The following is a 21,943-nucleotide window of genomic DNA, read 5'->3' as shown; positions in this document are numbered from 1 at the left end:
CTCTCACAGGCTTGTTGACTTGGCAGGAAGGTTACACTCAGACCTGACCGCAGAGTGGATACCATGGACAGACAGCTGTGAGGAGAGGCTGTGTGAGGAAGGTTCACGCCTCTGTCTTTCTTTTTCCAGTGCCAAACATCAGCTTGGAAGTGCTGCAGCCCAGTTTCCCTGAGATAATGCTGGAGTCCCACATGGTGATGATCCGGGTATTGTGACCCCTTCCCATTGGGCAGCTTCTCTAAGAACTCTCAGGCATCCGCAGATTTGGATCACAGATCAGTAACCATGCTATAGGCCCGCTACCCCCTTGTGGAGGACTCTGAAAGTGTCTTCACATACCGACTTAAACTTGGTCTTCAAGGGCACTAAATGATGGTGGTGATGCTGCTGGGGGTAACTGTGTGAACACTTATGTAGCTCTTGTGTGCCGGGCACTGCTGTAAGCACTGCACATGCATTAACTCACTCACTACTCATGGCAGTGCTCCAGAGATTACTGTCTCCCATTTATAGAAGAGAGAATTGAGCACAGAGGTTAAGGAACTTACCCAGGGTCACAGCTAAATGGAAGCAGTGGATCTAGGCCTTCAGAGTCAGTGCGAGTAACCGCTACAGTCCTCTGCCTCTAAGTGAGTCTCAGATCTGTTCAAGTGGCAGAGCCCCTGACCTTCACAGTGCTCTTGGTTGAAAATCATGAGACACTGATAGTTGATGCCATCATATGAAATTAGAATCAGCTAGGATGAAAGGCCAATTTGAGTGTGTTGCTTATATGCAGCATAAAATCCCAACCAGGACCCCACTCATGTTCCTAGAGAGAAACAAACGGCACAGGGGGGCATGGTTGATGCTTTTTAAGGTTTTAAAGACTCACTGTTTGTACTCTATCATTAGTAGCTTATAGCTGACATAGGTTTAAAAACAATTGAGAGACAAAATCTTTGAATTGAGAAAATTCTACCCACTAGCTTAAAATTTCCCCTTTGAACTAGAAAACCCCTGCTGCAGTTTTGCTGTTGAGGGGGAGCCTCTTCGCTGTAACTTATGGAACACGGGTGCTCTGCGGAACAGCGTTCAGAGCCAGGTTTGTGGGTCTCCGTCGGTGCAGAGAGCAGTAGCGCTTGTTCTTTCTTTCCTGGTGAGCGTTGTCAGTTGGTCTCTACTGCAAGTGATTCTGTAAGCAGTACTTGGTCAATACAGTTGGCTTGTTTCAGTAGATTAAAGTTAAAAATTCAAGTTTTGTCATTTTTGCACATTGGGAGGTGATGGGTTGACAGTAACCAATCTCCGGGTCACTACTTTCCTGACTCTGTGCTTGTAGCTGTCACTGTGGCCTGATGACAGAGCTCTTTTGAATATGTGCCTGTCAGTCAAAATATCATTTTAGATCTGGGTAGAATTTTAAGACTAAGTCTAAATAAATAGTCTCATTTCTTCTTTCATTATCTAAGAGGTGGAATCAAAGAAGAAAAGGGACATAAGGAAACTTAATAGGGGGAGAGAACAAAATTGTCTGGACTATAGAAACTGCAGGGCATCTGATAGCTGAGCAGGGTTCTCAGGCGTGGGCAGAGAACGCACCTTGCCTGCTAAGGTTACCTGGAACAAGCCTCCTGGGTGCTAAGCATAGAGAACAATGCACAGATATACATGCTTGTCGTGGTTACGGATTTTCCTTGCTTCCATTTCTTGGTTTACTAAAGGAGCTCGGTTTCTGAAGAGTTTAATGTGTAGGATGCCCTTGGCTTGTTCTAACTCTGGCTGGAGTCCCTGGATTTAGGGCTGAACTGTACTGGCTGGAAGGAATGGATTTCCCTCAGCAGCTGCTCTGAGGTCCAGAAGGATTCATTCTTCATTGTGGGGTTCTTAAGATGGCCGTAGTGATTGAGGGGCTGTGCAGCTGGCCCCTTTGGGTCTGACACCCCCCTGCACTTTCTACCCTGAAGGGGCGACCCAGCCACCCTAGGGAGGCCTGCAGACGACCCCCAAGCCCTTGAAGTGTGGGCTTAATAAAGCTCTAGCTGGTGGTTCAACGAACCAGGCCTGGATCTTTCTTGGGCTGGGCCCGTGGTCCTTAGTAGAGCATGGTTTGTGCCTCCGAGGGGGTATTTAACGTGTCCGGAGGCGTGTTGGCTGGCATAGTGGGTAGGGGTTCTGCTGGCATCCAGTGAGTAGAATCCAGGGATGCTCACCACTCTGCACTGCACAGGCCGGCCCACACCGGAGACGTCTGCAGCCCAAAGTGTCAGTGTCAAGGTGGAGAGACTCTGACCTGACTCCTCCTTGGGAAATGCCTTCTCAGTCTGTTCTGATAACAAGGCTGACACCATCTTGCTGGTTAGCATCCGGGATCCTGATCCTTTTCCTTCTAGTTTTAGCAAAGGTCTGATTTTGCCATGTGAAGACAGGTTGATAGATATTCTTGGCTGGTGGACTGAGGGGCCTGAGACTGAGTCCTTCAGACTAAAGTGTGCGTTCTCAGCCAGGGGGTAATATGTTCTTAGAGGGCAGAAAAAAGGAAACAGTGTTTTAATGTCTAAAGCACACATATTCATTCATTATATGAACAGATATACGGAATACCTATAGTATTAAAATGTCATGAGGGGACTTATTGTGCTGGTTGTTTTGCAATATATGCCAATGTTAAGTCATTATATTGTATACTTGTGACTAATATAATGTTATATATAAATTATACCACAATAAAAAAAATAAATGTCATGGTGAGGGAGTGTTTAAGGAAAATGTATCTTAAAAAGGTTGACTGGGGACAGGTAATAATGAGAAAAAAGTACTGAGAAACACTAGGCTAAAGTAACTTTTTCAGAGTCCAGGAACTTAAGAATTCTGGGTTTGGGTTTGAAATTGGTCTTTCAAGGAAACAAATAAGTGAGCCCCGATTTTACATATCCCTCTCCTCATCCTCTTGAGACCTTATCCTTGGCTGGGAAGATGGATATATATTTTGTGCCAAGGGGAACAAGTCTGTCATGCCTCTTTCTCTTGAGCAGAGAGAGTCTGAGCGGACTGCCTCTGCCGGGAGATGGAGGCCTGCTCGTTGAGCAAAGTGGGGCAGCTGTGGTCAGCACGTGTGCGGTGACTGAGAGTGACCCCTGACTCTCCCCTGCCAGCAAGGGAGAGGGCAGAGGAGAGAGGGCTTGTCCTGACACGTGGCCACACGTCAGAGATGCCTGTCCCTCACGTTCCTGTCGGCCTTCTAGAGCTCTGTCTGGACCAGCCTTTTCTTTACCACTTTCCTGCAGGGGAACAATGGCCTCAAGCCCAAGGACAATGAGTTCACTTCCAAACCCTGGCACTGGCCTGTCAACTTTCAGGTAGGGCCCAAAGCAAGAGCTCCTCCCCGGGAACAGAGCTGAGGAGGAGGCCGTGGAGCCTTGCTGGCGGTGGGGGTCGCCGGGATTGGGGGTCAGGCCTGACCCAGTGGAGGGTGGCTGGAGACGGGCTCTGCTTGTGCTCGGCTGGACCCAGCCTCCCCAGGGAGCTTACAGAGAAGGCAGCCACTCCGAGCCTCCTGCCCAGGCTCCCTGTCTTTGAAAGCTGGCCCGTCTTCCTCCCCTGGGAGGGGCTGAGCCCTGCGCCCACTCTGTCCTCTGCTCCACAGGGCCTGCGCTTCTCAGGAGTCAATGACACCGACTTCCGAGTGTATCTGCTGGGCAACCCGGTGAGTGCCCCGCATGCCGTGGTGGGTGCCCTGAGCATGCCCGCGGGGCACTGCTGCCGCCTCTCACCCACCCATGCCCGTCTCCCTGCAGGTGGTCTGGTGGCTGAACCTGCTGAGCCTTGCCCTCTACATCCTCTCAGCGAGCGTCTTTGCTGTGGCTGTGCAGAGGGGCGCGCGTCTGCCTGCTGAGGTCGAAGGTCGGGCCCCTGGGCTCCCCACCCCCACCTAGCAGCCTGCAGGGTGCCCACACTTGGGGAGCACCCCCCTGCTGAGGGGCCGTCCTCTGCCTTTCCCTCCCTTCTTCCCTCCTCTGTGACTTTTTAGAGCTCCAGGCACCAGAAACCCAGTGCTGTGTTAAACCCTGTATCCTCCCAGCAGAGTTTATTACCTCTGTTTATGGATTGGGAAACCAAGGCACAAAGAGGTTAAGAACCTTGTCCCAGTAGGTGACAGAACTGCAGTTCACACCCAGGTGGTCTGCATTCAGAGCCTTCACTGTTGACCTCTACACTCTATGCACGCCTGCCCATCTTTTCTCTTCTGCTCTCCTGTCCTCTAGTTAGGAGGAGAGCAGCCCCGACGCCATGGGCCACAGCGTCTGAGACGTTGACACAGGTTCTCTGCTGCCTCTGCAGCTCCGTGTCTGCAGACATGGTCCCAGGCCGCCCCTCCCTCACCCCGTCCTCGCCTGTGCCCGCACCCCTCGCCCCGTCTGGCTGCAGAGACCCGTGTGGCAGCAGAGATGCGGGGGCTGGAGCCGGAGGCCGGGCGGCCTGCTGCTGGGGGTTGGTGCCCAGGCCTCCCGGGCCAGGGAGTGAGCAGTTCCTTCTCCTGCCAGCTGCCGTAGGGTTGTTCACCGTGGGCGGGTGAGGGACAGAAGGCCCACTCAGGTGACATGGCTTCTGTGAGTCACACGGCGAGGAAGGGGCAGAGCCCACAGCGCAGGCTGCGTGCCCGGCCCTGTCAGCTGACTGGGCTGTGCTGCTTGGGGCCCAGGTCTGTCCCAGGTCCTGCTGCGAGGAGGCGGGCAGCTCCTACTCGGCTGGATGATGCATTACTTCCCCTTCTTCCTGATGGGCCGGGTTCTCTACTTCCACCACTACTTCCCCGCCATGCTCTTCTCCAGCATGCTGACAGGTCAGTGTGGCCGTCTGGGACCTGGGTAAGGAGGGTGGGCGGGACGAGACCACCGTGGAGCGGCGCTGCTGGGGGAGCCCGTCTGTCTCCCTGGGAGGCGTCCTCTGACGGAGTGGTGCGGGGTTTCCCTTCCTCCCCAGGCCTTCTTTGGGACACCCTCCTGCGGCTCTGTGCCTGGAGCCTAGCCTCCTATCCGCTGGCCGGGTGCGTGCACACGCTGGGCATCCTGAGCCTGCTCCTGGGAACTGCCTACAGGTGAGCGCCCCCTGCATCTGCGTAGTCGACCCCCCAACCTCAAGGCCTCAGCCCTGGGTGCGTTTTGGAACCTCTGTTGAAGCACACTGGTGCCTGGCTCTGTCTCCAGAGGTTGGTTCTGGTTCCGTTGAGCCCAGTTTGGGCCCTGTCAGCCATAGTTTCCAAAGCCTTCCACATGACCCGAAGGTGTGGCAGGTGGAGAAACATGGACTAACGCCCTGCATTCTCACCTCTGGCCAGTGGCTCCCAGCTCTGTACCTCTCTGGCCCATGTGGGAGGGCACCCCTCTGCAGTCACCTGCAGCTCTCAGCGGGCGCAGCTTTCAGGGTGGGGGCGGGTGGTAGAGGGTCACCAGGTGGTGTGGTGTGGCTCAGAGTAACTGCAGGGAGGATGCTGTTTTGCAGGCTGCCCCCTCCCCGACCTCACAGTCTCACAGATCTGTGAGTGAGCATCACTGGCCTTGAGGGGCCAGGGGTGGGCAACATAAAGTCCTGAGCTGGGAATAGGGGACCTGTGACCTGAGAGCACGTCCACATTTTAACAGAGATCTGGTCACACAGCCCGTGACCAGACCCTGGCCTGCTCTGTCTCCTGGGCCTTTTGAGAAGAGCCCTTCTCCTTTACTGTCATTAAGTCAGCCTTTTTCAAGGTCCCAGAGTATGGTGTCCCCAGGTGGCAAAGTCACATAGGCCTGCTGACATGTCAGGGTGGGTCCCGTAGGTAGAGAAGGTCTGAGGAGCTGAGTGTCAGGGGTCTCAGGGCTCCCTGCCTCCGCTGAGGCCCTAGGGTGCCAACCACCACCCCCTCCCCCGGGTTCTCCCCCGCAGCTTCTACCTCTTCCACCCTCTGGCTTATGGGATGGTAGGTCCCCTGGCCCAGGACCCCCGAAGTCCGATGGCCGGGCTCAGGTGGCTGGAATCGTGGGACTTTTGAGGCCACTGCGAGGACTCCAGCCTGAGACCAGGACCTTCGTGGGGACGGCCAGCTGTGAAGCCAGTCCCCAGACCTTCCCAGCCATGGAGGAAGCGGCCCGAGGAGCCTGTGGACCTCCGCTGCCTGCTGGCACCCCACCCCGGGAGCACAACCCACTGGGGAGCACCGCGGCCCTGCTCCTCCGCAGAGGCTCCACTGGGTCTGCTCAGCCACAGACGACTTCCCTCTCAGGCTCGTCCCCCGTGAGCGGAGTGAGGAAGGATGAGTGTGGGAGAGTGTGGGGGTGAGTGTGAGCATGTGTGTGTCCGTGTGCCTGTGCAGTGTAGACCGTGACTATGGACAGCAGAGCGTCATAAACTCTAAGAAATCGTCCAGGGCTACAGTAGTATTTTCTGGTGTTTTTTTCTCACTGAATTGGGTTGTAAGATTCATCAGAAATCAGCCCTCCAGGAAGGCTGACTGCACCAACACCGCCTTGGGGTATCACCTCTGGTGGAGCCGGCAGGATTATCAAGGCTGTGCCGCCCTCCTTCCCACCAACAAGCAGATCCCTAAGCTGAACACCCCAGGCTGCAGGGCCCGCCTCCCTGCACGCCCCTGCGTGGCTGCTGCTGGGAGTCTCCCCTGTGGCCACAGGCGGCTGGACCCCTGCCCGCAGTGTGTGCTTAGGGGCCTGGGCCCCAGCGCCAGGCAGCCCTGCTGGCTCTCCTCAGCCCTCGGCTCCTCGCCATCCGGGAACCCTGAATGTGTGGTTGGTGGGCACACGTGGTAGTGTTGTGTCCTCAGGGCTTGGGAGCCAGGGGCAACTAGTGGCTGCCGCTCCCCTTCCTTCCGCATCCAGGCTGGCTGTGAGGCTGGGACCTATGCTCTCCCGGGGGCAGGGAGAGCCCGCCAGCCCCTCTCCTAGCACCCAGGGCAATTGTGCAGCAGACCAGGGCCGTGTGTGGGGTTGGGCTGGGCTCCTGGCGGGGTCTGGAGCTGGTTGCCCTGGCCTTTCTGGACTAGTGTTCCTGTCACTCACTAAACTTTCCCCATGCTTCCTTCTCTGGTCCCCAGTGCTGACGCCCTCCTTTCACTGTGTTTCACTCCCCTTCCTCTGGGTCACTGTTTCACCAGTCTCCATTTCCCCAAGGCCCCAGAGCACCTAGGCATGCATCAGAACTTCTCTTTACCACCTCTAAGCCCAAGCAAGCAGCTCAGAGCTGTTCCTTTTACTGCCTCCCCAGATGAAAGAGAGAAAGAAAACCCTTGGGCCAGAACTGAACTAACCCAAGGCCAATCCCTAAGCCCGCCTCCGTCCTCCTGGTGCATGACAAAATATTTATTTTGTCTCAGAGGACTGTAACGCTTCAAGGTTTAATGATGAGCCTCTGCCACTCTCCATCTTCCCTCCTCTATAGCCCCCACCAGCTCTGCCAAGGTCAGAGCTCTTTCGAGCATCTCTGCTCAGTGGTTGCCACGGAGACTGGAAATTGGTCCCAAGGACAGGCTGTGCTACCCATTGGGTGGTGGGGAGGGAAGCTTCTGGCCATGCTCGGACATCCAGACCGACCATCATTAATGTTAATAGAGGAAATGCAGTCACTTCAAGAGCAAGGCAGGTTTGTTAATTAGATCTGGGGCCCCATGACCTCCCTTCCTCAGGGCTGCAGCCCTTTTGACTTCCCCCAGCAGGAAGCGCTGCTGCCAGGTGCTGAGTCTGGGCTGCTTGCTTAATTGCGTTTCTGGAAGGGAGGGAGAGCAGGGATGGGGAACCTCTGCTCTCCGATGCCTGCCACCAGCCCCCTTCTTCTCTCTCCCAGGCCAGGTTGCTTTCTTCTGAGCTGGCGTGGCGGGGGGGGGGGGGGGGGGGGGGGGGGGGGCAGCCCAGCCCTCTGGGTGGGCTCTCCTGGAGGTGGAATGCGGGAGACCCTGGGCTAGACTGTTTCAAATAACAGTGGCCCCAGGCTGACAACTGGGAGGTGGTGGCTGTTTCTCCCGGTGCCTTCTTACTTCCTAATAGGAGCTCATGGGAAGGGAGGGGCCCTGAAGGGGTCAGAGGGGCAGCCACTCTGGTGAGGGCGAGGAGGGCGAGCGCTCAGGCGGCCTCCTGCCTGGCCGCCCTCCTAATCTGGCCACCCCGGGGATAAGAGCTTCCTTGGTCTCTTCCACTGCTCTCCAGAGATGGGAGAAGAGTGTCTGCCCACCTCACCCCCTCCTTTGCCCAGGCTGGCGCACGCTTGTGTGGCTGCATGGGCCAACACAGCTCCAAGTACTCAAGTTGTGTTGTTGGAAGATGCTGGGGAGAGGGGCTGTCGGAGCCATGCTCTGCACACGGGCTCCAGCCCCCGGGAGATTGTGACACGTCCTGCAGACGTGCTGGTGGAGGAAGGAGACATTTGCCAGCTCAACCTCCAGCCAACTTCTTAAACCACATTTTATATTAAAAAAATTTTTTTTTCCACAGATAATCAGAGGCCATTTACTTTTGTAATAAATAGCTCTTATTTTGAATGCCATGTTGTTCTTGTTGTACTTAATTGAATCTGACTTGCCCTCTGGCTCCCAGAACGAAAAGCATGTTTGGAGTGCAGGAACCGCTCCACTGTGCCTGGAGTCTGCAGCAGAGGCCCTGGGCGGGGCAGGTGGAGGCCCTCCCACAGATAAGGGTACTTGAGTAATGCTGGTCGCTACTTGTGTTTGTTTAAACTTTGCCCAAATGAGCAGGAAGCTGGACCTTATTTTTCCCTCTTGTGACCTCGTCACACAAGCATAAGGAGGAATGAGAGCGCGCGTCCTCTTTGAGACAGCTGAGTGGCCCAGCACTGCAGCACCAGTGTCCATTCTGCTCCCCAGAGGCCCCTGTCTTGGCAGCTGTCTCCTGATCAGGGGTCACGTTAAAGTCGAAGGAGGTGAGAGCTGACGTGGTTTGGACCGTAGTTGAGGGAGGAGAGGAGTCCAGTGCACTGTGAAACCGGGGGTCTTCGGGGCTCGCTGATCCCCCTGCTCCTGCTTAGGACCAAGAGGAGCTGGAGGCAAGAGAGGGGGGAATCCTGCAGCCCCCTGGGGGATGGAAGGGTTAGGAAAGGACCAAACCCTTCCTGGCACAGCCTGACTTACCATCTCCCGACATGTCCGTAAGAGCAAGTCCCCATAAAGGCCCAGTGAAGTCACTGCTCTTTTTGTCCCCATTCCACCCAGGATAGATTTGATTCCTTACCCGAGGTGCCACAATCAGTCAGTAGAGCCGAGGCTGGGTTTCCCAGGTGGCACTAGTGGTAAGGAGTCCTCCCACCAGTGCAGCAGATGTGAGAGACCCAGGTTCGATCCCTGGGTGGGGGAGATATCCCCTGGAGAAGGGAATGGCAAACCCACTCCAGTATCCTTGCCTGGAAAAGTCCCAGACAGGAGCCTGGCGGGCTGCAGTCCATGGGGTTGAAAAGAGGCGGACACGACTGAGCACTCATCAGCAGCAGGGCTGGGCTTCGGCACTGAGTTGGGCTTTTTCTGCTCCTCCAGCCTGGTGCTGGGACTAGAAGCACCTGCTCAGGACAGCCTGGGTCCCCAGGTGAGAAGGCATAGCCTCAGATTAGCACGTTCCTTTGCACCTGCTGCCTAAAGCATCTACAGCTCATCCAAGGCCCAGTGTTTGCTGGTGCAGCCAGACCAGTGGTCTTCTGGGAGGAAAAGAGCCCTGATTTGTAGCATCTGTCTGGGCTCATGCAAATGCTCCACCATGGCCTCTTTCAGGCCGCCAACTTGATTGATGTCACTGAGAAACTGGAAAGATGAACCTGATTTGCTCTCCCAAGCTGTCCAAGAGCCAGCTCCAGCACCCTTTTGACTCAGACCTGGTGACCTTGCCTTGGTCGGAACTATGGATGCAGCTCTTGGTCACAGCCCATTATAGTGAGGGAGGCAGAGGAGCGCAGAGGTCTGGAGGGGGGCCAGGGTCAGCCTTGAGGTCAAATACTGGCCCCACCACTTATGAGCCAGTTACTTAACCTTGTTGCCTCCATTTCCTCAACAGTAAGACAGGGACAAAATAAACAGGATCCACTTGACAGAGTTACTATGAGAATGAAGAAAGGTAATGATGTAAAGTCCCTTGCACAGTATCTGGACACGGATGCTCAGGACATGCAAACTCTTTATCATTGGTGATAAAGCAACCTCCGTGACAACACTGGCCTCTCCTTGATTAGAACCTCCTGCCCAAGTCTGTGGGCAAATGCTGGGAGGGGGCTTCTGTGACTTTCCCCCAGCCCCTCCAATGAATCCACCCCTCTGTCTCCTGGTTGGAATATACCACCCAGATAGCAAGGCTCAGCCAGGTTCCTGGGCCTTTTTGCTGAGAGGAGCAGAGATTAGAGAGCATTCAGCTCTCTCCTCCTGCCTCCTCCTGCCTCTAAAAAGGCAGAATGAGTGCTGACTCCACCACTTACTAGCTAAGGCCATCAACTCCAGTCAGACTCCAGACCCTGCCCAAAGGAGAGAAGAAGCAAGCAGCATACCGAGTGTAGACTGTTGCTAGGAAGTGCAAACTGGGTGGAGTGGGAAGCCTTAGATGAGCCAGCAGGCCTGCACAGAGGCCTGGGCATCTGCGCATTGAAAGATAAAGGCCCGCAGAGACATACGTGGCCCTCCCCACGACCTGCCGAGTTGGCTGCAGGGCTACGGGATGCCGACCCGGGAGTCTAATCCCTGAGCACCCCGGCTTTCTCCCGTCAGCCCCCAGGCCCTTTGTGTTCTCCCTCGGGGATCTCCTGGATGCCTCAGGACACACGCCAGCGGCCTTGCAGCTTTGCTCCCCTGCTCCAGCCCAAAGACCCCCAAGATGTGGGGAGGGATGGGGAAGAGACAAATAAGGTGTGCTCCAAAGTCCTGCGTCCCTGGAAGAGGGAGAGAAGCGAGATGGTTTTGCCAAGCTTGTCTGGGACCAAGAAGAGTATCACTGAGGCCCTCAGGCCTGATTCAGGGCCAGCAGAAGTTCTAGAAGGACAGGATTCCATACTTCATGCCTAGCACAGGGTTGGCCAGCAGGCGTTCTAGAGGGCAAGGATTCCATACTTCATGCCTAGCACAGGGTTGGGCATGGAGCCTCAGCCAGTTCATGACTGAACTGTACACCCACCTTGTACCCGCGGCCCAAAGGAGATGGCCTGAGAAGTTCCTGGAGACCCCACTCCACCCCCGTTACCACACCGCTGAGGAAACTGGAAAAGAGAGGTGGGCCGACTGACAGGAGTTAGGGTTGGAGACGACATAATGAAAGTGAGGATCTTGCTCTTTAAAACACGGACCACTAGGACTGGACTGGGGCCCAAGGCACTTTCAGGCTTGAGAGAAAGTTTCAGGTCTAATTGACAGGTGACCAACCTCATACCCTGAAAGGCAAATTCAGGAGATTCTGCTTCCTGAACTTCAAATTAAAGAAAGAAACAGTGCTTCTATTTACACGTGTACAAAAGTCTATTAAAAAATCTCTTAATAGTAGAAGGTTCTCACTGAACCCCCTCAGTTGTCCAGGCAGTAGAGTGCTCACAATTGCTGCACCTGAGTGAGACCCCATCCCCTGGCCAAGCAGAGCTGGGGTTAGAACCGGAGCTGACAGATGTCTAAGGATGGAGCCCCAAGAAAACGCAGGCCGGGCTGGACAAGGCGGCGGGCTTGGCCCTGTCCCTAAAGCTGAGCGCCCTGGTGGCCCCCGAGTGTCCCCGGTGCTTCAGTCGGGAACCAGAGCTAGGGTAGACCCTGCCCTACCCTTGGCGGCCCTCCACCGGCTCCGCCTGGTCACACAGGTGACCCTGGCCTTCTCCGACTTCCACCTCGGGGCAGCAGGAAGGAGACCTGGGGCCAGGGGTCGGATGCCTCCAGGCAGCATCTCCGCGTGCCCTAACTGCGGCTGCTACTGCTAAGCCACTTCAGTCGTGTCCGACTCTGTGCGACCCCATAGAGGGCAGCCCACCAGGCTCCTCCGTCCCTGGGATTCTCTAGGCAAGAACACTGGGGTGGGTTGCCATTTCCTTCTCCTGTGCCCTAACTAGTAAGTGGTAAAATTGTCACCGGAGGAGAAACCGAGGTCCCCAGAGGCTCGGCGATTTCCGTGAAGCTCTGAAGCCCTGTCCTTTCCCAAGCCCCCAAGTCCGCGTCCAGAGTCGGTCGCCCGGAGATGCACGTCTATCCGGACGGAGAGGGGCGGGGGCCGCGGTGGCTTTAAAGAGCCCCAGGCGGGCGGCGCGGGGCGGGGCACAAGGTACAGCGGCTGGGAGCCGGGGTCCCTGGAAGCGCCGGGCCGGCGGGGGCGGCTCCACCTGGGCGGGGAAGCAGCGGTGTCTGGACCATCCGCAGGCCCACTCCACCCCGCGGGGCCCCGGCCGAGGCGCGGGGGCCGCGGGAGGCGCCGAGTGGCCGCGTCGCCGCGGAGATGGCGCGGCACGTGCGGTGACGGTGCCCGCGCTCCGAGGGTCCCAGCCCTGCGCCCCGCGTCCCCGGGGCGAGCATGGAGCGCCCGGAGCACGAGCTGATCCGGCAGAGCTGGCGGGCGGTGAGCCGCAGCCCCCTGGAGCATGGCACCGTCCTGTTCGCCAGGTGAGGGCGGCCCGAGCGCCCCCAGGGGTGCGGGGAGCGGGGTGCCTCTCCAGGAATGGGTCGGAGGCGGCCGAGCCGGCGCCGGAGGCGCGGTGCGCGGTGACGGATGGTGCAGCCCCCTGCGGCTTTTCCCGCGGCGGCCGCGGCGTCTTGGCGAGCGCGCACACCCCGCTCCCAGCGGGGCTCTCTGGGCGCCGGCCAGGGTCCGCTCCCGCCGCCCATCTCCCTACACTCGGGGCCCCGCGCTACGCCCCCTCCGCGGCTGTGTGCCTCCTGAGTGTTCCTCCCGTGGGCGATGACTGCAGGGGTGCCCACCACTGCCCTTATGGAGAGATAGCCGGGTGTCCCACGACCTGCGTGGGAAGGCTGTACTGGGTGCCTGGCCTGCAGGGCACGGGGGTCTGGGCCCCGAAAGTGTTCACTTCCAGTAATCAACTTCAGGATAAAGCTTTCGGAGGAAATGACAGGCTAGGGCCTGAGACCCTCCAGGGAAGGGAGGACATATGCCCAATTCTCACCGCCCGCGAGAGAGGGGTGAGGGAGTGTGCAGACCCCGGAGGGGAGGGGAGGCTCCCTTCAACCTCAGCTTGAGGGTGTCTAGGTAGCCCCTCTGCCCTGACCAAGGAGACGTGCCCCCTCACCGTGGTTTTTCAGGAGCCTTGGCTCCTTTAAGCCAGCCCAGAACTTCTGAAGAGGTTTTTGTAAAGCCTCCCCCTCGCAAACAAAAAGGGACTCCATTTACAGTCTCTGTCCTCCCAGATATGGATGAGAGCTTATACTTGGGCCTCTCGGCTTTCCCCAAACCCACTCTTTTCTCAGGCGCCCTCTGGCCATGCTGCTCCCAAGCTGTGTGACCTGAGACAAATGACTCAACCTCTCTGGGCTTCTGTTTCCTCCTCTATAAAATTGGGTAGCAGTTACACCCACTGTTTAGGATTGTGAGGGGATACCTGAGTAAACCACGTGCAAAGTACTCAATGCTCAGAAAGTGTTAGGGCTTCTGAATATTAATTATCATCGTTGCTGGGCCAAGAGCCGTTGGACAGGATGGGACTGCGGGGTATCTGATCCAAGAATGGGAGGGAGGGAAGGAGAAGGAGACAGACGGCGGGAGGGGGAGTCCCCACCACGGATTCCAGGCTTCCTGTTTGAGGACCCCTGCCTGTCCCAGCCCACACCCCTCCACAGTTTATGGAGGGGCTTCCCTATGAGGCCTGGGGAACACGTGTTTTCCACGATGCGGAAGAGGTAAGAGGGGCCAGCGGCAAAGCTGGCCAAGCAGTGCGTGCCAGGCTGAGGGTGAGCTGGAGTTTACAGCCCAGGTGCTGCACGCCTTCCCCCGCTGCAGGGCAGCCAGGGCCCAGGGAGCCTGCAGGGGCGACCCCCCAGGGCTGACACCGGGCCTCCCCCCCGCAGGCTGTTTGACCTGGAGCCAGGCCTGCTGCCCCTCTTCCAGTACAACTGCCGCCAGTTCTCCAGCCCAGAGGACTGCCTGTCTTCTCCCGAGTTCCTGGACCACATCAGGAAGGTGAGGGGAGGTGGAGCACCTTCCTGGGGGAGAACAGGAGAGGGAGAACCCTGGATGGGAGAATTCCTTCCGCGTCCTGCCCCAGCCTCGGGCTGTGCCCCTTCTCCTGCTCCCTCCTGTCAGAGGCATCTGTCGCTTTCCCTCTGCGCTGAACCGGGCAGAGTTGGGGCACCCGGTCGGCCAGCTGCTTCCCAGCTCTGCCCGTTGCCCTTGTCCTTGCCCCTTGGCTCCATCAGGGACCATCCCCCTGTGAAAACCAAGCTGGGGTTTCCTTAGAGGCTGGTGGCTCTTACAGGGCCTCAGCATTCCCCCTGTCCCCGGAGGATAACACTGTCCAGCAGGTGTGTCTAGGGTTTGAGCCCCTCAGCAGAAGGCAGCTTCCTTCATGGCCTAACATGAGTAGTCTGGCCACCATATGCTGAGCGCCTGCTGTAGGCAGACACAGACTGCCTTTTGTCTCTGATCCCGGATAAACGAGGGTCCTCTCTTCCTTCTGGTTGGGACCCCCAGGTTCTGGACTGGTTGTGAGCGGCGGTGGGGAGTTGCTCTGAGCTCTGTTTCACTGCGACCTTGACCTTGGCAGGTGATGCTGGTGATCGATGCTGCGGTGACCAACGTGGAGGACCTGTCCTCCCTGGAGGAGTACCTGGCCAGCCTGGGCCGGAAGCACCGGGCAGTGGGCGTGAAGCTCAGCTCCTTTTCGGTGGGTAAAGGGGCCTTTTCTCTCTCCAAAGCTCCTGGCCTGAGGCCACCACTCTCTCCCAGGCCCTCCTACCCACCTGTTCATCTCTCCTCTCCTAAACCTTCAGGTGACTGCATTGTTAGGTACTTGCTGTGTCACCCTGGCACGGCCTTGACCTCTCTGAGCCTCCAATTTTTCTTCTCTGGTGTGGTTTCTCTTAGAACTCGTAGATAGTGAAGGAGCCTTTGGGATTACTGCTCAGTTTTATATTGGCATGCATAAAACCATCCCACAACCAAACTGGCTTAAAACAATGACTTCTGATTTCCCTGGGCTCAGCTGAGCGGTTCGTCCGTCCCACATGCTGTGGGATGCATGCGCTGCGTTCAGTTGGGAGCTCAGCTGGGGCTGGGATGTCCAAGATGGCCTGTCATCCTTTGGGATCTCTCTCCCTGTGGCCCCTAATCATTCGATAGTGAACCTGAGCTTCATTCCAGAGTAGCTGCTGAGCTCCAGGAGGGACTATTCTAAGAGGACAAGCCAGCCTCTGCTTGTATCACTCTTGTTAATGCCCCACCGGCCAAAGTCAGCCACGTGGATGAGCCCCGTGTCAAGGGCGTGAATCCTTGAGGTGTGGCTCACAGGGGACCACTCACCTGACGGCCCACTGCACGGTCCAATCACCTTGTCAGATGTGAGCACCTTGAGGAAGGGACTGAGTTTGTCTTGTCTTTCTCTCCATCCCCAGTACTAGTACAGCGTCTGGTCTTTCGTGTGTATTCAGGAAATATTTGTGGAATAAATACACTGTATTTTATGATTAATAATTAAAAAATGAGAGCTATTATTATTGCTGAAGACTTACTGGGTATAGATGCTGTGCCAAGAGCTTTTAGTAGATGATCTCTTAATCATTCCAACAATCTGATGAGTTGAAAATTTCACTGATGAAGCAACTGAGGCTCAGAGAGGTTACCTAACTTGCTCAAGGTCACACAGCTCACAAGCACTAGAGTCAGAGAGTGAACTCAGGATGGCAGAGCCTGTGCTCTTAACCTCATGACTGCTGTCTTGCAGAGGAGGAAACAGGAGGAAGGACAGTAACTTTGCTTGGTGTCAGCTGGAAGTCCCAGGCAATGCCTCACCCCCCCACTCATGGGGTGATCGTGAGGCTGGGAGTGGAGTGAAATGTTTCGTTCACTTTAAAACCTCACCTTTAAGTGGCATCCAAGGATTGGGGGGTGGGGGCAGAATCCTGCTCAGGAAGCATGGCTCCCATGCAGGAGCCAAAAAGCCCAGGAGTCCTTACCAGCCCCCAGCCTCAGTTTTCTCACCTGTGAAATGGGGGCATGCCTCCCTGCACCTGGGAATGACAGGTGGCCCCCTTCCCTCTGCAGACGGTGGGTGAATCCCTGCTCTACATGCTGGAGAAGTGCCTGGGCCCTGCCTTCACACCCGCCACGCGGGCTGCCTGGAGCCAGCTCTACGGGGCCGTGGTGGAGGCCATGAGTCGGGGCTGGGGTGGCGAGTAAGAGGCGGCGCTGCCCAGCGGTTTCCACCTGGTAGCCCCCCGCTTGTCTGTGTCTGTCGGTTGGTCTGTGTCCATCGTAGCCCAGGCTCCCCTAGGCCTGCCTCATGGTCCTTGTCCCCTTGGCCGTGCCAGGGAGGTGATGGAGCAGGGCTGGGCCTCAGTCCCGCTCAGCCCCCACCACAGGTGGGGTGGCTTTTCCTTTCCCATTTCCTCGAGTTTCCCCTAGCTTCTTCTCTGCTGGCCCAGCCTTCCCCTCTGGCCTCCCCACCCCCTCCTCCAGGAGGAGAGGTGGCATGGGGCCCGGCGTGGGGGGAGACACGGGGCTTTGAGGGGTGGGTGTTCCCATCCTCCTCCATGCCCAAGTGAGCCTGGGCTGAGCGGGGCAGTGGGCTGGCTGAGCTTCGAGCACCTTCCCAGCTCGCCTGCCTTCCGCGTGTTTCTCTCCCAGCGGTGTGTTTGCTTTGCACACGGAGAGGTGTGGGACAGCTCCGGCCTTTGTGGCGGCATCCCAGGCAGCCGGAGCAGGTGGTTCGGAGACTGGCTGGCTCTGTGATGGGGCCCCTCTGGGTCTCGGAGGGGGGCAACTTCTCAGATGCCCCCCGACCAAGTAATTTTTCTTTTCTCGTGTAAGGTGGGAACTCCCCTGTATCTCTGTAGGAAGCAGCTATCCAGCCATGGTGGGCGGGCTGGGGAAGGGCCAGGAAGCTGGGGCTTCCTTCCCCAGAGACCCAAGCCTCTTCTGCAGCCCTGACTCCTGCAGAGCCTTAGGCTTATTCCCCACCCCCCGATCCTTTCTGCCTCTGCCCACACCGACGGAGGGTCCAGAGCGCACATATTTAATACCTGCTATGTGCCTGTACCTGGGCTTCCCAGGCGGCGCTAGTGGTAAAGAGCCTGCCTGCCAATGCAGGAGACGTAAGAGATGCGGGCTCGATCCCTGGGTCAGGAAGATCCCCTGGAGGAGGGCGTGGCAGCCCACTCCAGTGTTCTTGCTGGGGAATCCCATGGACAGAGGAGCCTGGAGGGTTAGAGGCCAAAGGATCTTGAAGAGTCAGACACGACTGAAGCGACGCATGCACGCACGTGTGCCTGTGCTTAGCAAGGTCGATAGAAAACAGCAGAAACCCTTCCCACGCTCTGAACTATCTCCACTTTTATCTTTTGCTGCAAGCCGTGGTTGTATAAACTCACGAGAAATAAACCTGTTCTGTGTGCCTCTCTGACCGTCTGGGACTGGTCTTTTCTTTGGCGTTGGCTTGTATCCAGATGAAGCTGCAGGGTGGTGGATGGAAGGTAGCGTGGGAGGTTGGGGGTCAGGAGGATCAAGGCCAGAGTGGGTGGAAAAGAAGGGAGGGGTGTGGGGAATCCGGTGGCTGAGATGGAGTGAGGGGTCTGTGGTGGAAACTGGCTGGCAGGGCACACAGCCGGACTACATTCCCCAGTGTCCCTTGCATTAGGTGAGACATGCGGCTGAGTTCTGGCCAATGGAATGCGTGGACATGTGTACCACTTCCAGACCTGGTCCCCCCAGACTCCTGCCTGCTCCTCTGTGCTCTGTCATCCTCCAGTCGTCTTGATGCAAATCTCACAGTGACCTTAAGGGCCATGCCTTGAACGTGGCAGGCTCACAAGGTGGAACGAGCCTGGGTCCCGGATCGCTGCTTGGAGGAGAGCACCCGCTGGGTAGAAGTGCCTTTCGGCATCCAAGCGCTTCTCCTGCATGTAGTACAGGTGCTCATTCATTATAATTTTACAGGAAAGAGAAAAACTTGTGTTTGTGCCATTATACATTTGGGGGTTGGTTTATTTCAACTCATACCTACACTAGTCTGGAGTCTGAAGCAGTTCACTGGTCGGGGGTCTGGGAGCCCACCCGCTGGTGGACAAGGCAAGGCCATGAATTGAATGGGCTAGCTGTCAGCACAGCAGCACACAGCAACACATCTTGCAGGCTTTCCGAGGAAAGCTTCTAGAACCTCTTTGGAGGGGTAGGTGCCAATCTGAGAGTGGACTTTTTAGGGAGACTAAATGTGTTAAGCTGGGGTGTACATATTGGAGTTGAAGACCCGCTGTGAGTGTGTGTGTGTGTGTGTGTGTGTGTCAGGAGGAGCAGGCAGGCAACCGTAGAGAGACAGCCAGGTGAATGGGGAGTGAGTGACTTTAAGAGTGGCCTTCGTCCAAGCAGGCTTGGGGTTAGCCCTCCCCGCCCCCCTTACTCCTGGGCTCCAATGTGTGGGGCCCTGGAGCTTGGCTGTGAATGGCTGGAGGGGCTGCACTCGGGCCAGCTGTCCTCACCCCAAGGTCTGATTTTCTCAGCCCACACCAAGGCCAGCAGTGCCTCTCTAGCTGCAGCCAGGGCCTCGCTTTCGTTAGGCTCTGGGGGCCAGGCGTGCCTGACAATGTGACTGCAGACCCTGGGTCTGGAGCATGTTAGGAATGCTTTTCTCCACTGGAGCATCAAAGGGATTTTTCTCTTGAGCCCCACGGGCTCCATGCGGGCGGCCCCCTCTGCTGTGTGACCGAAGGGTGGCTCAGACTCAGGTGGCCATGCCTAGCCTCAGGCTCCTGAAGGCTTGACACCCACACCAGAGACGGGGTGACCTGGCTCTGGAAGGGCCGCACCCCCTCCTCCGATGTGTCTGGAGCCATCCTAAGCATGGGTGCTTTCGCCTCTCTTGAAGGTCTTTCTTGCACTTGTGCGTGTCTCCAAAAGAGTTATCCTTCCTTGTCCTTCTCATGTCCTCACTCCCGTGAGAGGATGGGAACCCATTTCAACCAGGCTTTCGTTCCCACGCCCCCAGCTCACCATCAAGGTCACCAGTAGCCTCCATCCTGCCCAACTCAGGGGTCGCATCCCAGGCTTCATTTTGCTCTTCTGCTCAGCAGCACTTGGATGAGTTAAGCACTTTTGCTGAACACTTTTTCTTTATTTTTAAACTTTTTATAGTGGAGACATGTTAACATTCACGGAAATCAGAACCTGACGGATCTCCAGGTGCCCTTTACCCCTGCATCAGCATTGAGCAACTCAAGACCTCTTTCTGACTTCTAATTTTGCTGGACAGTTTCAAAGCTAATCCCAGATTTCATGTTCTTCTACCCATAAGGTCTTCAATGTGATTTTCTAGCCAATTTTTTTTTAACCTCTTAACTCATGCTATCAATGTACCTACCAGGATGAACAGTTATCTCCTCAAATCGCCAAATGCACAGTCCATATTTGAATTTCCCTGGTATCTCAACGATGTCTTTCTGCAGCTGGTTTGTTCAGTTCAAGATGCAGTCAAGAGCCACACACCATATCTGGTTGTGCCTCTTAAACATCTCATTTTCTTCCAGGCTCTTGCTCTCTGCCCCATGCCATTGATTTGTGGGCAAAACCTGGTCATTTCTTTCATGGCATGTCTGGCATTTGACCTGGCTGGGGCCTGTTGGTGGCGTCTTTGAGCTCACGCCCTCTCTGCCCTGTATTTACTGTCAAGTGTGGTTACAGCTGGACCCCACGCCCTCCCCTTTGAGTCCCTTTCTTCCCTGACTTCCGGGACGCCAGGCTCTCCCGGTTTCCCCGCTTCCTCTCTGTGGCTCCTCCTCAGTCTCCCTTGCAGACTCTCCTCCCCTCTCCCTCCGACCCCCTCCTCACCTCCGCTTGCACCCCTGGAGGTCACGGGCAGTCCCACGCTTTCCACACCATCCGGATGCTGAGGGCTCCAGAGTTCACCCCTCCGGCCTAACTCGCCTCTACTCCAGACTGTCTCCAGCCAGCTGCCCAACATTCGCATCGGGCACCATCTCAAAGGGAACACAGCCCAGGTGGAGCTCTGGGTCTTCTTCCCAGACGTGCTCCGTCCCAGCTTTCTCCACCGTGGTGAACCAGTTTACCTAGTTGTTTGAGCTGAAGAACTGGGAGTCATCCTCACCTCCTTGCTCAAACCTCACGCCGAATCTGTCCAGGAATCCGCAAGCCCTGTACCAGATCTCACTTCCTCTCTCCTCTTTCACTTGCCCTCTCCTCCTCTGAGCGACTATGTGGTTGCTCCAGGCTGCCCTCATCAGAGCCCCCCAGGGGGGCTTTCTGCTTTCGTCTTGTCCCCTCCCCGTGGCTTGTAAGGGGGTGCTGTCTCTTCCCTGCTATGACTCCTCCAGTGGCTTGGCCCACGGAGCCCCGTTGCCCCCTCAGACCCCACCCCCATCCCCTCTGCCCCTCACTCACTCTGCTCCGGCCACTGCAGCCGCCTCGAGGTCCCCGCCCCCTTCATGCATTTGTTTCCTTGCCCCCTTCACGCCACCTCCACTGGCTCACGTGTCTGGTTCCCCCAGAGCTTGTCCCGAGTCCTCCCCATCTCCAGACACTCCCCCATCCTACTTTCTTTTTTTCTTCAAAGTGCTTGTTCTGACATCCCGCTACGTAAATGTGTTAACTGCACTTACATTCTATTGCAATCGACATGGGAAGGCTGTCAGGAAAGGCACTTTGGGCTCTGTGTTTGGAGGGAAGGGGACAGGGGGGTTCAAACCATGGCTGAAGGTGCCGAGCTAGGCGGAAGTGACCCCCAAGGCTGCTCTGTGTCTCTCTCCGACCCAACAGTAGTACTTATTGCCAAGGAAGGTGATTACAACTGAAGTCATGCCCGCGCTGGGCATTAATCACTGTAAGCCCACAGCAAATGCTTCTTTGGGCCTAATCTTTGGTTTCCTGCCAGGCACCTGCTATTTCAGCTCTTTGGAGGCAGAGTGAAGGAACGAGAGGTTATCCAGCCTGTGCGTTTGTAACTGGGTACAGGCCACCGGGGGCTTTGCTGGTGGCTCAGTGTCAAGAATCCGCCTGCTAATGCGGGAGACGCGGGTTCCATCCCTGGGTCAGCAAGATCCCTTGGGAAAGGAAATGGCAACCCGCTCCAGTATTCGTGCCTGGAGAATCCCATGGACAGAGGAGCCTACAGTCCATGCGGTCGCAAAAGAAGTCGGACATGACAGTGACTAAATGACAACCGGCTGCAGGGTACCCCTTCCCTGAGGTGAAGGCTCTGTGAGATGCTGGGACCAGCTGCCCTGGTTTCTGTGAGGCTGGGATGGTTTCCTGACGGCTTCAGGAGAGCCTCTCCCACTCAAACCTCCTGCACCCCAGAGTCACTGGAGGGATTGTGTGAAACAGAGGTGATCGGGCCCCACCTCATAAATTCAGGCTTGTTCAGGGAGGCGGCCTGGACATTAGGGTTGTTTACAGTCTCCAAGGAGACTTCCATCGGCAGTTGGAAGAGAGACCCAGTACTTGAGGCTTGAGAGAGGCTGGGCTGCTGGTTGTCAAGGCCACAGTATCTCAGATGTTCAAAAACAGCCTTTGTTGAAAAAAAACCTGCACGCTATCTTCCCAGAAGTCAGACTGCCACGCTTCCCTGGGGCCTTTACAGAGCGAGCTTCGCTGGCAGCCGGCCAGCATGGAGTTCCCCGACGGCTTTGGGTGGGTGGCAGGGAGCCACCGCAAGCTTGGCCTCCATAGGCAGAGCCTCCGGGAGCCCAGGGCCCTTCTGCTTCCTCCCCAGCCCTGCAGACCCCAGCCTGGCACTCAGGGTGGTGCTCCAACGCCCTCTTGGGCAGAGACCCATCAAGTTGGCATCCTGGACC

General features: G+C 56.7%; 2 protein-coding genes across 3 annotated transcripts in view; both read left to right on the top strand.

Moving 5' to 3' along the window:
- POMT2 (protein O-mannosyltransferase 2) overlaps window positions 1-6,388 on the top strand; it is a 46,632-nt gene extending 40,244 nt beyond the window's left edge. For both annotated transcript variants that reach the window (XM_020904624.2, XM_070469679.1), the window contains exons 15-21: window positions 130-206; window positions 3,267-3,338; window positions 3,626-3,685; window positions 3,777-3,882; window positions 4,682-4,822; window positions 4,963-5,077; window positions 5,905-6,388. In XM_020904624.2, the coding sequence (XP_020760283.2) occupies window positions 130-206; window positions 3,267-3,338; window positions 3,626-3,685; window positions 3,777-3,882; window positions 4,682-4,822; window positions 4,963-5,077; window positions 5,905-6,010 (677 nt within the window). In that variant the 3' untranslated portion in view covers window positions 6,011-6,388. The remainder of the gene's footprint in view (window positions 1-129; window positions 207-3,266; window positions 3,339-3,625; window positions 3,686-3,776; window positions 3,883-4,681; window positions 4,823-4,962; window positions 5,078-5,904) is intronic.
- Window positions 6,389-12,399: 6,011 nt separating this feature from the next.
- On the top strand, window positions 12,400-17,541 carry NGB (neuroglobin). Its single transcript, XM_020904614.2, has 4 exons — window positions 12,400-12,580; window positions 13,997-14,108; window positions 14,692-14,811; window positions 16,188-17,541. The coding sequence occupies exons 1-4, from the start codon at window positions 12,492-12,494 to the stop codon at window positions 16,320-16,322; spliced, it is 456 nt and encodes a 151-aa protein (XP_020760273.1). The 5' UTR covers window positions 12,400-12,491; the 3' UTR covers window positions 16,323-17,541.
- Window positions 17,542-21,943: the final 4,402 nt, after the last annotated feature.

The sequence above is a fragment of the Odocoileus virginianus genome, chromosome 6 (genome assembly GCF_023699985.2).
Source record: "Odocoileus virginianus isolate 20LAN1187 ecotype Illinois chromosome 6, Ovbor_1.2, whole genome shotgun sequence".
NCBI lineage: Eukaryota > Metazoa > Chordata > Mammalia > Artiodactyla > Cervidae > Odocoileus > Odocoileus virginianus.
The sequence above is the reverse complement of the archived record's forward strand: the minus strand, read 5'-3'. Positions and strand labels throughout refer to the sequence as shown.

What these genes read in the sequence shown, in the direction of transcription:
- NGB (XM_020904614.2), top strand. Translation starts at nt 12,492, where the DNA reads ATGGAGCGCCCGGAGCACGAGCTGATCCGGCAGAGCTGGCGGGCGGTG. An exon ending in TCCTGGACCACATCAGGAAG is followed by an intron (nt 14,109 to 14,691) that starts GTGAGGGGAGGT and finishes TGACCTTGGCAG; the next exon opens with GTGATGCTGGTGATCGATGC. An exon ending in TGAAGCTCAGCTCCTTTTCG is followed by an intron (nt 14,812 to 16,187) that starts GTGGGTAAAGGG and finishes TTCCCTCTGCAG; the next exon opens with ACGGTGGGTGAATCCCTGCT.